Source organism: Mchenga conophoros, linkage group LG7 (genome assembly GCF_057382185.1).
Source record: "Mchenga conophoros isolate Kocher_MC1m ecotype Shallow Benthic linkage group LG7, M_conophoros_male_GT1.1, whole genome shotgun sequence".
Taxonomy (NCBI): domain Eukaryota; kingdom Metazoa; phylum Chordata; class Actinopteri; order Cichliformes; family Cichlidae; genus Mchenga; species Mchenga conophoros.
In genome coordinates this window covers 43985842-43997223 of record NC_140532.1, presented here as the reverse complement: position 1 = coordinate 43997223, position 11382 = coordinate 43985842, and the positions used below count along the sequence as shown (strand labels likewise).

The 11382-nt window shown below is 39.8% G+C and overlaps 2 protein-coding genes across 2 annotated transcripts; one reads left to right on the top strand and one right to left on the bottom strand.

Moving 5' to 3' along the window:
• Window positions 1-365: 365 nt before the first annotated feature.
• On the top strand, window positions 366-1532 carry LOC146570801 (uncharacterized). Its single transcript, XM_085279473.1, has 2 exons — window positions 366-498; window positions 1009-1532. Exon 2 carries the CDS (start codon window positions 1019-1021, stop codon window positions 1475-1477), a length of 459 nt encoding a protein of 152 aa, XP_085135599.1. The 5' UTR covers window positions 366-498; window positions 1009-1018; the 3' UTR covers window positions 1478-1532.
• A 198-nt stretch (window positions 1533-1730) lies between these two features.
• On the bottom strand, window positions 1731-6679 carry LOC146570800 (uncharacterized). Its single transcript, XM_085279471.1, has 2 exons — window positions 6536-6679; window positions 1731-6025 (listed from the first exon to the last, which is right to left on the bottom strand). The coding sequence occupies exon 2, from the start codon at window positions 6019-6021 to the stop codon at window positions 4651-4653; it is 1371 nt and encodes a 456-aa protein (XP_085135597.1). The 5' UTR covers window positions 6022-6025; window positions 6536-6679; the 3' UTR covers window positions 1731-4650.
• Between the last annotated feature and the right edge of the window lie 4703 nt (window positions 6680-11382).

The following is an 11382-nucleotide window of genomic DNA, read 5'->3' as shown; positions in this document are numbered from 1 at the left end:
TTACAAACTTTTTCCTAGAATTTGACTACAATTTTATTTCTGAACATTTTTTTTCTCAGGATTCTGAAAAATGTTATAAGCCCAGAACATTTTTTAGTGGTCAGACACTTTATGTAGACATAAACATAAATAAATACTAAATGAAATGTTAGTTGAGACAGTAATGTTTTGATTTGTTTGCACTCATGTCCATTTGCTGAGTAATGAGAGAAACTCACACTGCATGTGTGAAAATCCACTGTCAGCAAAAACATTGAACCTGTTCTGTATTATTGATGTAGAACCAATAGCAAAGCAGGATTTTTTTTTTTTTTTTTTTTTTGTGGGTGGGTGGGCATGTGTGTTGGGGTGGGGGGGGGAGGGGTCTTGGTGCTGACTGTGTTGGTTGGGTTGATAGTCTGTAAATGAAGATGAAAACCACCTCGCAGCCCTGCTGTGTTGTGGTTTGATAAACAACCGCTCCAGGATCACAGCCTCTTTAAGTAACTCCTAAGAAAGGTAAATAAATTCCATTTTGTTTCCTTAAAAAATTTATTTTTTATAGATAATGTACACATTTAATCAGTTTTATTTAACAACTTTCTAACTTTTTTTTTAAAAGGCCCCTTACCAAATATTTTGCAATAATGTACATGTGGTTACTGTTCCAAATACATCACTGATATGTTTTTTAACAATTGATATGATATGCACTGTTTATGAGAGATAAAAGAAGCAAATGCCTAGTGAATGGAAGAACAAATGTGCCACATAATGCCCAGCTAATCCTCGTGTTTACAGAGCATATCGGTCATTCTAGATGTCTGTTGTGTCAGGGTTAGGGAGCATGTAGCTTTTGTTACTGAGCCGCAGGAAATCAAAAGCTTTATCGCCAGCTGAACTGACTGCTGACAGACTTTCAAAAAACTCCTCTGCACGTGTCCTAAATGACAATTAATGAAGCGCAGTATCATTTTAATAACATTTTTTTCTTTCTAAAGTTCAACTCAACCTAATCTGTTTTTGCAGCTCTGCTCTGATGGCGGGCCAGCAAAAGCTTCCCTCACTGTGGGTTTGGATGCTGCTTATTGCAGCTTTGTGCCCAGGTGCACAGTATGCATACAGCAAGCGAGCAGGCAGCTTCAGAGGTCGCGGTACTGGTAACAAAGCGCCTCCCTCTCAGAATCGAGGCCTCTCCAAGCAGGGTGTAAAGTGGGCAGGTGCAGCAGCAGCGGGGATGCTGGGAGGCACAGGCACCGGGTACGGGCTGGGGTTCCTTGGAAAGCCAAAGCATGGGTCCGGAAATAACTATGGCCACAAAGCAGTCGCCTCTGAGCAAGATCGACAGCTTTACTACCAGCAAGACCAAAGATGCTGCAACCAGTCTCTCTGGAGAGCCTTCGTTAAAGGCGCTGCCCCTGCTCCTGCGACTCACCTCTTTCTCAGGCTGGGACATGTGGTGCCTTTTCTTACAGCAGCTTGGATAAGAGACGTGTGATCCACCATCTAATTAATGAAAAAGCTGTCATTTATCAAAGTAAATTAAAGCTTTTTTGAACAAATGATCTCTACTGTGTCATTTTATTGGAATTAAATGTCATCATGTCATCCTCATGGAGGATTTTTCTGAGAGTTTGGTTAAAAAAATACACAAGTTGTGCACTTGTGCATTTTTCTAATAACCCCTCTCTTGATATCCCTTGAAGAGATACAGCAACATTTTAGACGTGAAGATGTCACAGGCCACAGAAAAGATTTCATGATTTATTTTATTTAACACATGAACATCCAAGACAAACTATATTACACCGTGTTAGTCATAACATCTGAGGAGTATCACGAAATGTTTGCAATTCTGAGTCAAAAACAAGCGATGTCTCTAATGGTAACATGACCTCAATTACAAAGTTACAGAATATCCACAACTGAGGAGAAATAAGTGCACTTTACAGATATTCCACATCCTTGATTTAGGTGGAATTTCCCATCAAATTAAGTCGTTTTGCCAGAATCAACCAAAAAAGCAAAACAGGAACAGTCGAATATAAAAGCTTATTAACAGGAGAGAATAAAAGAAATTTGAAAGCCTGGTCACAAAGAACAACATCAGTATGGGAAGGAGAATTCCATCACTTTGAGATTTTCACACCTAACTTACACAGCATTTTTCCAGAATCCTTTACAAAACTCAGGCATGGAGAAAAAATAAAACAGGATCATAAAAAGTACGGTAAAAAGAAAAGTGAAATGATCACATGAAACACCCACAAAAATAAAAATAATAACAACACCTACTCTTGAAGAAAAAAAGAGGAGAACAGATTTTAGTAGTCATAATCGCAGAGACTGTACCATGACAACCGGCGCAAGAAAATAAACAGTAGTATTTACATATCTGAGAAAAACTGTCCTATGAGACTGTTTCCCCACGCTACAATAACATGTAGGAGATTAGAGGAAGACGCACGGAAACGATGACCAACTTCAGGGCAGACGACTGGAAAATAAGTGGCTATGGAAAGTTAAAATGTGCCTGGGGATATGGATGTAAAACCAAGGCTTTTATGGGAATAAATGTTCTAATGACTCACACACATAATGGCAGAGTTCAACGGGATAAAGGAATGCAGTTTGAGTGCTACCACACCCATTTTAACTAAGGACAGTTTACATACTACAAGGAAATACAGATAAAAGACCGCATCCGTTCAACAGACTGCACAGATTAAAGCAACAAGTGCTATTTGTGCAACTTCACTGCTCATTTATGAACCCATCATGATTACTGTCTACTCTCTGTGAAAAGCTATTACATGCAATAACATAAGTAGCAATTATTAAATATGAACCAGGGCGATTCTTTCTACTTTTATTTTTATTTCCGTCTCTGCTGTTCAGCAAACCTCGATGGCTTAAAGTTCATGTGGGAAGTTTGGCTGAATTATTTACAAGGAATCCTTTATCACCATCAAGCAATCTGTAAAAACTATTAGTGACCAGGGTTTGCTTCAGTCTGTGCATGTGCTCTGTGGAGTGAGACTGAGTGGAATCCAAAACACACACATAAAACTTAAATCCTCCAAAGAGATTTCTCCTAACATTACCCCAGATAATAAACAGGGGTTAAAGTGAGCTGGATTTATTATTACTGATCAGTATTATCGCTGAATGCCTTTATTTTTCATGTGCCACAATCCTGCTGCCAGTTATTACATGCAAATATTTGCCCGGTAATAAGCCAAAAAAAAAATGACATCCCACAGCCCACTTATAACCTGAAGTGAACTTTTTCCTTCTCATCCCTGTGATGTGTTCATGGTGTAAAGGTAAATAATCCTGGTTACTGTACTTCAGCATCTAGAACATAACAGAGGAAGAGTGAGCATCAAGGCAGCAAAGTTTTTTTCTAAGTGGCGGTAATTTCAAATGCAACTTCTCGAGGACATTAAAATATCACCAAATACACAAACTGTGTCTGTGCAGTCTGTCAATCAACAGAAAACATCTGACAAATGTGTCTGCCAGCCGAAGGGAGAGGGGAAAAGAAGCATTGACGTGCAACACTATCAGAGATGTAGAAAAAGATGTATGAAAGACAGGAAACCAAAGAAGAAGATTATTTTCAAGGGTAAGGATGGCAACACGCAAGGTTTGATAAGCTGAAAATGTAAAACTTCCAATATCCTCATTCGTTTTAGAGCTCTTAAATGGATCTACACGTGATGTGTTGCCAAATTATCCCAAAATAAATGGAAGCATATTAATTTTGCATTCTTCAAAGGTTGCATGAAAATACCAGGCAAGTTAGTGCAGGCTGCACTGGTTATGTTTGCAGTACTGTGGTGAAGTTCACAGTGATTCACTCTGCTGGAGGGGTATGGAGCAGGCTGTTCATGGTCAATGTTAGATTAGATCAAGAGTAGCAAATATTATTACATTCACTAAGCTAATTCTATCTTTTATACAATGCATCAGCCATGCAGCTTTGGATAGACCTGCTTATAACTTGTTGAATTCAGCGTGGTTAAATCCACAAAAAAGCAGTGAATACTGAATACAGGAGAAGCAGCACAGCTCAGCTGATCACAGCCTGTATGCACAAATCTGGCCTGCAAGTCATCATGTGACTTATTTCTACGTAATTCTTGTCCCCATGCTGCACCAATACAAACAAATCTCTGAGTTACCCCACTTGCCAAATCCCACTTGTACCCCATAAGCCATAATGTGGACTATGAGCTTTCATTATTTTTTCATTCTTATCCAAACTATGAAAGAAACTGCCCTGATAGTCTTCCTAAGAAAAAAATGCTAAAGTAATTGTCCTGTCCTGTTTTCTTTCTTTAATCATGAATCTCTGCATTCAGTGTCCAACAATCTGGAGATAAAAAGTGCAAAATATGGATCCAAAATAAATTAATATAAAGTATAGTGAACATCTAAGACAGATCTAACTGTAACACTTGAAACTGAGTGCCACACTTGAAATAGACATTTTTAGTCAGTATGTACATGTCAATATTTTTATATAATAGATATTAAAAGACTACTCTCTGGAAGTATGCAGCTGTGGTTTGCAATGTGGAGCTACTATAATATAAGCAGGAAATGAATGTGTGCATATGATGGAGGCAGTAGAAAGCCATTTGAAGTGAAGTGGAAGGTGTTTTCTCACTGGAGCAGGAGCATGCTGGACAATAGCATCACGGAGGAAGTGAGAAGATGAATGAGCCCTTGGCTCAGAGGGCTAGAGCGACTTAGCTGATATTGTTGTTCAGTTTTACGTTCCTTCAGAAATTGCTCAGAGTACTTCATGTACTTCTCTACACACTGCCGCGACTTCACTTGCTCAATCAGGGCTGGGTATCCAATCTCCTCAATGCTGACGGTGTCGTCATCTGCGTCCTCAGCTGCACTCTTGGATGTGGAAGAGCCTTGATCCTTAAACATATCAGTCGAATTCATGCAGCGACTCATGAAGCTTTCGTAGGTCTCAGCACGTGGAGGAGGGCTGTAGACGTAATCACGACCATAGTCTTTTTGATCTGTTGACTGGGTGCCATAACGACGCTGCATGTAATTATTGTAGTAGTACTCTTCTTCAGGGTTACGGAAAGTGAAATGTGGTCGGGGGAAGCGTCCTAATCCATATCCAACTGCCATTCCAGCCAAAGCACCGACGCCTGCAGCCACCATGGCTTTTTTGGCAAAACTTGGTGACTTGGGCGCATACCCCATGTTCTGCACAGAACGAGAAAAAGGTGACCCTGCCATCCCATAGCCATAGCCTCCTCCACCAAAGCGGGGACTCAGAATCTTATTATTTGGGTTCCAGTTGGAGTAGCCACCAACTGCTCCACCAGGGTAACCTCCTGGATAACCTCCTGGATTTGAACCAGGCACATTCCAACCTGGTCGTGTGTTTCCAGTTTGGACGGGGTAACCACCTGGATACTGGTAAGGATACCTTCCTGGGTTTTGTGGATAACCACCCGCTGCTGGGAAACCCCCACCTGGATGCTGATTAGGATAATTCTGGTTTGGATAACCTCCAGCAGGGTACTGATTAGGATAACCTCCGGGGTTGCTACCAGCTCTGCCTGGATATTGGTTGGGGTAGCCTCCGGCAGCTGGATTTTGATTTGGATAATTTCCTCGAGCTGGGTTTTGATTAGGATACCCTCCTGCTGGGTATCCACCTGCAGGGTTCTGGTTCGGATAACCTGCAGGATTGCCTCTGCCAGGGTACTGATTTGGGTTGTTACCGGCACCTGGATAACTTGGCTGGTTCTGTTTGGGATAAGGGTAACTTCCACCAGGAGGATAAGGATTGGTGTTTCGATTAGGACTCTGTGGCTGACGTGGGTAGTTTCCTGGTTGAGAGTTGGATGTCTTTGAATTGGTCCAACCCTTGTTGCTGCTGGATGAAGATTTTCCCCTGCTGCTGCTGCTGCCACCTCTTTTAGCACATGCCAGCTCAGTGGTCAAAAGCGACATGATAAGAAGAGACACAAGAACCATCTCACACAACCTCCCCATCATGGCCCTAAAAGGAAAAGTCATGGTTGTAAACACCCGTATATATATACATATATATATATATATAATAAACAAACATCTCTTCATTTTAAGTGTGTTGTATAGGCATAAGATTAAAAAGAGTCAGCTGCACTTTTTTTCGATAACGATCAATAAGAAACAATGTATCATTCTGGCTACATCTATTTATATATTTATATAACGCGTATAGCTAGAACACCCTCATTGAATCCTTGTCCTATTTAAAATTTAGAAATGGTGTCAATCGCATTATTATCTTATCATTTGATGATAACAATAATAATGATAATGATAATAATAATTAATGAACAAATTTAGGGCTCATAAACGTGAGGCTGTTATCACTGCATCATCCTTCCCCTTCCATTAGAAAAACATAACGGAGCCATATTATAACGGATGTGTGTGTCGTCTTTTTATCTCGCCGAACCAATCAGCAAAGCGTTTTATAATAGCATCACAATTAAATGAAATGTGATGAAGGCTAATATCTTACCAGGAATTGGTGTTTTGTGTGTAAGCGTCGATAATTAGAGTGCGTTTGTTGTTCTCTCTCCGTCTTCTCTCCGCTCCCTAAAGGGACCAGGGTGGTTTCTTCCAAATGCGGTGCGCTCGTTTCTATCATACGAAGCACCGGATTAAATGTTCCAACGATGCGAAACAACAGCATGTATACTAAAACTATTTTTAACTGCAGAACTGGTATTCTTACTTAGAATACCAGTTTTTAGTGTAAAACTAATGGCGACCATATCAGAAAGTGTCCTATAAGGGAGGCTAAACAGTATTAATTATATATCCGCACCGTCCGTTACGACTGTCAGCTACGTCCCGTTATTCACGACAAGCGCACATATGTACCCTACATAGAATGTATTTCCGGTCAGGCCTCTTTACCAACAGCCTGATAACAGTTTCAGTGGCGAGCCTAGGGTTTTTTGGTGAAACCGAACAAAAATGACAAGACCTCCTCCAACCACAGTTCAATGCAATTAAATAATAAAATAAATAAATGATACTATCAATTTAAGTGGATTTTTTAGGCGTATTTATCTGAAATGACAAAAAAGGAACACTGCAAATGCAAAAATATTTACAGCTTCAGTGAACCATTAATCCCTTTTAAATTTTAAAAGGGATGCATTTGCTTTGGGAGTTTTGATGATAGAGGTTGACATGATGAGTAACAGCTGAAATAGATAACTTTGAGGGCATGATATCCCATACTTATGTGTTGTACCGAGTGGATCGACTGAAAGGGAACAGTAATTAAATAAAAGCTCAAGGGAAGATGGCAGAAAGAAGCAGTGGTAAGAAGAAAGAACTGGCAGGTGGGTCTATAAAATTCAAAGAAAATTGACATAATGAGGAAAACGGGACAAAAGGATTAAATTACCATATCCAAATTATGCTTTGGTCATACAGGATTAAACAGTACCATTATTTAAATTGGGATAACATACTACAGGGAATTTCGGCTGTTTTCAAGAAGAGACATAGAACAAATTTGAAAACTCATCAGCAACCCAAGTCCCTTTAGCTTGAGCCAACTTCAGCTTATACACACATATAAATATACATTTGTTTTGCGACATCATATAGCATAGAATAGAATAGAATTCAACTTTATTGTCATTGCACATGCACAGGTACAGGGCAACGAAATGCAGTTTGCATCCATCCAGAAGTGCTTTAGTGATATAGATATATTACAATATATATTAGCAATAATATAGATATGTGAGTATATTACAGAAATGGGTCTATTATGGCATGTTATAACGTACACGGTATGAAGTATGTTGTGAATATTCTATAACTATAAGTATGTACAGGCTGTAGTGAGTACAAGCTATGTACAGGATATGAACAGGATATAAATTTGAAAAACTATACAGAATATGAAATAAATAACTTTACAGAAATCTGAGATATACAGCTATACAGAAATGGGAACTATGCAAGTTGTATATCTCTAAAGCCATCTCTAGACCCAGCAGTCTTAGCTAATTATAGGCCAATCTCCAACCTTCCTTTCATATCAAAAATCCTTGAAAGAGTAGTTGTCAAACAGCTAACAGATCATCTGCAGAGGAATGGTTTATTTGAAGAGTTTCAGTCAGGTTTCAGAGCTCAGCACAGCACAGAAACAGCTTTAGTGAAGGTTACAAATGATCTTCTTATGGCCTCTGACAGTGGACTCATCTCTGTGCTTGTCCTGCTAGACCTCAGTGCAGCGTTCGATACTGTTGATCATAATATCCTATTAGAGCGATTAGAACATGCTGTAGGTATTACAAGTACTGCGCTGCAGTGGTTTGTATCATATCTATCTAATAGACTCCAATTCGTGCATGTAAATGGAGAGTCCTCTTCACACACTGAGGTTAATTATGGAGTTCCACAGGGTTCAGTGCTAGGACCAATTCTGTTTACATTATACATGCTTCCCTTAGGCAGTATCATTAGAAGACATAGCATACATTTTCACTGCTATGCAGATGACACCCAGCTCTATCTGTCCATGAAGCCAGATAACACACACCAATTAGTTAAACTGCAGGAATGTCTTAAAGACATAAAGACCTGGATGGCCGCTAACTTTCTGCTTCTTAATTCAGATAAAACTGAGGTTATTGTACTCGGCCCTGAAAATCTTAGAAATATGGTATCTAATCAGATTCTTACTCTGGATGGCATTACCTTGGCCTCCAGTAACGCGGTGAGGAACCTTGGAGTCATTTTTGACCAGGACATGTCCTTCAACGCACATATTAAACAAATATGTAAGACTGCTTTCTTCCATTTGCGCAACATCTCTAAAATTAGAAATATCCTGTCTCAGAGTGACGCTGAAAAACTAGTTCATGCATTTATTACTTCCAGGCTGGACTACTGTAATTCATTATTATCAGGATGTCCAAAAAACTCACTGAAAAGCCTTCAGCTAATCCAAAATGCTGCAGCAAGAGTCCTGACAGGGACTAGAAAGAGAGAGCATATTTCTCCTGTTTTGGCTTCCCTTCATTGGCTTCCTGTTAAATCCAGAATTGAATTCAAAATCCTGCTCCTCACATACAAGGTCTTAAATAATCAGGCCCCATCTTATCTTAATGACCTTGTAGTACCATATCACCCTATTAGAGCGCTCCGCTCTCGCTCTGCAGGCCTACTTGTTGTTCCTAGAGTATTTAAAAGTAGAATGGGAGGGAGAGCCTTCAGTTTTCAGGCCCCTCTTCTGTGGAACCAGCTTCCAGTTTGGATTCGGGAGACAGACACTATCTCTACTTTTAAGATTAGGCTTAAAACTTTCCTTTTTTCTAAAGCATATAGTTAGGGCTGGACCAGGTGACCCTGAATCCTCCCTTTGTTATGCTGCAATAGATGTAGGCTGCCGGGGGATTCCCATGATGCATTGAGTTTTTCCTTTCCAGTCACCTTTCTCACTCACTATGTATTAATAGACCTCTCTGCATTGAATCATATCTGTTATTAACCTCTGTCTCTCTTCCACAGCATGTCTTTATCCTGTCTTCCTTCTCTCACCCCAACCGGTCGCAGCAGATGGCCGCCCCTCCCTGAGCCTGGTTCTGCCGGAGGTTTCTTCCTGTTAAAAGGGAGTTTTTCCTTCCCACTGTCGCCAAAGTGCTTGCTCATAGGGGGTCATATGATTGTTGGGTTTTTCTCTGTATCTATGAAGCGCCTTGAGGCGACTTTTGTTGTGATTTGGCGCTATATAAATAAAATTGAATTGAATTGAATTGAATATATATATATATATATATACTCACCCAGCACGCCCCTGCGGGCGGTTTTATCCTTCAAGCTCGGGTCCTCTACCAGAGGCCTGGGAGCTTGAGGGTCCTGCGCAGTATCTTAGCTGTTCCCAGGACTGCGCTCTTCTGGACAGAGATCTCCGATGTTGTTCCCGGGATCTGCTGGAGCCACTCGCCTAGCTTGGGAGTCACCGCACCTAGTGCTCCGATTACCACGGGGACCACCGTTACCTTCACCCTCCACATCCTCTCGAGCTCTTCTCTGAGCCCTTGGTATTTCTCCAGCTTCTCGTGTTCCTTCTTCCTGATATTGCTGTCATTCGGAATGGTTAGCCACCACCATTTTGTCCGTCTGTATCTGGAAGTCCCACAGGATATATATATATATATATATATATATATATATATATATATATATATATGTTGCATATCCGTCCATGCATGAAAGCATGAAAGCATCATACCCATGTTTTTCTTATTTTTATCCATCTGCAGAATGCTATTTGTTTGTTTATTTATTTTTGGCCATATTTAAGGCAACCTTTTAATTATTGAGATTTTAAATGGTTAACACCTTGTGGTAAACCCTCTGTATTCACTCTTATAACATGACCTTATTATGGTTGACTTGAAAAATGCTTTCAAGTCTATCATACACAATGCACTCTTCACTTGGCTCAGTATTGTCAAGGGGATTTTCATTACCATAGAAAGGGTCCTGCAATTATCTTCCCCCCCCCTCCCCCACTGTTGTTTCTTGTACAACTCAAGTCTTTTCATGCTGCTCAGGTTTCCAGTGCACCCCCTTCCTGCAGAATATACCAGAAGGTTATTTTGACCAGTCATATTTCTGCATTCTTTCTGGTAATTTTGTTTTGAATTTTGCAGCCTGGGGATGTAAATGCCACATTTAGAATTAACTCCAGGCATTTATTCGGTTAATTAGCTAACAAAAACAAAAACAATGAAATAGCCCACACATGTTGGAGAAACTTCAGAGGCAATTGTCCAAGTACTCAATTACGTTATAAACAAGAGGGATACATATTAGAAAGCTTACCAAACCCTTCTTTTAATTTTCTTGTCTTTACATTAGCACTTTGTAACACTGCAGTAGCTTATAGTGAAATTTCACATGCATTAAAAGTATAATTTGCATTTCCTTTATCTAAAATACTAAAAAAAAAATTCAATTACTTAAAAATTATTTACAGTATATTTGTTGGACGTTTCATTTTAAAATACTTGAAGGTACTCATTTCTTAAAAATATTTATCCTACACTTTATAATACTTCTAAATCCCTATAAAACCTCCAAATTTCCCCTTTTAGTTTTAGGTTATCATGTATAGACCCCAAATTTTAAAGAAAATTAGAACATGTTAAATGTTCTAGGGCTGCATTATTGGGTGCAACCTACGTTAAGCCCATATTTATTACATAAGTTAGCTAAAAACAACAAAAGATGAATTTGGACACCCCCACGGTGAACCTGGTGGGCGGGGCCACGTTACGGCACGCGACGTCACAGTTGTAAACACCCGTATGTACTCACATCTTTGTGTCC

What these genes read in the sequence shown, in the direction of transcription:
- LOC146570801 (XM_085279473.1), top strand. Translation starts at nt 1,019, where the DNA reads ATGGCGGGCCAGCAAAAGCTTCCCTCACTGTGGGTTTGGATGCTGCTT.
- LOC146570800 (XM_085279471.1), bottom strand. Translation starts at nt 6,021, where the DNA reads ATGATGGGGAGGTTGTGTGAGATGGTTCTTGTGTCTCTTCTTATCATG.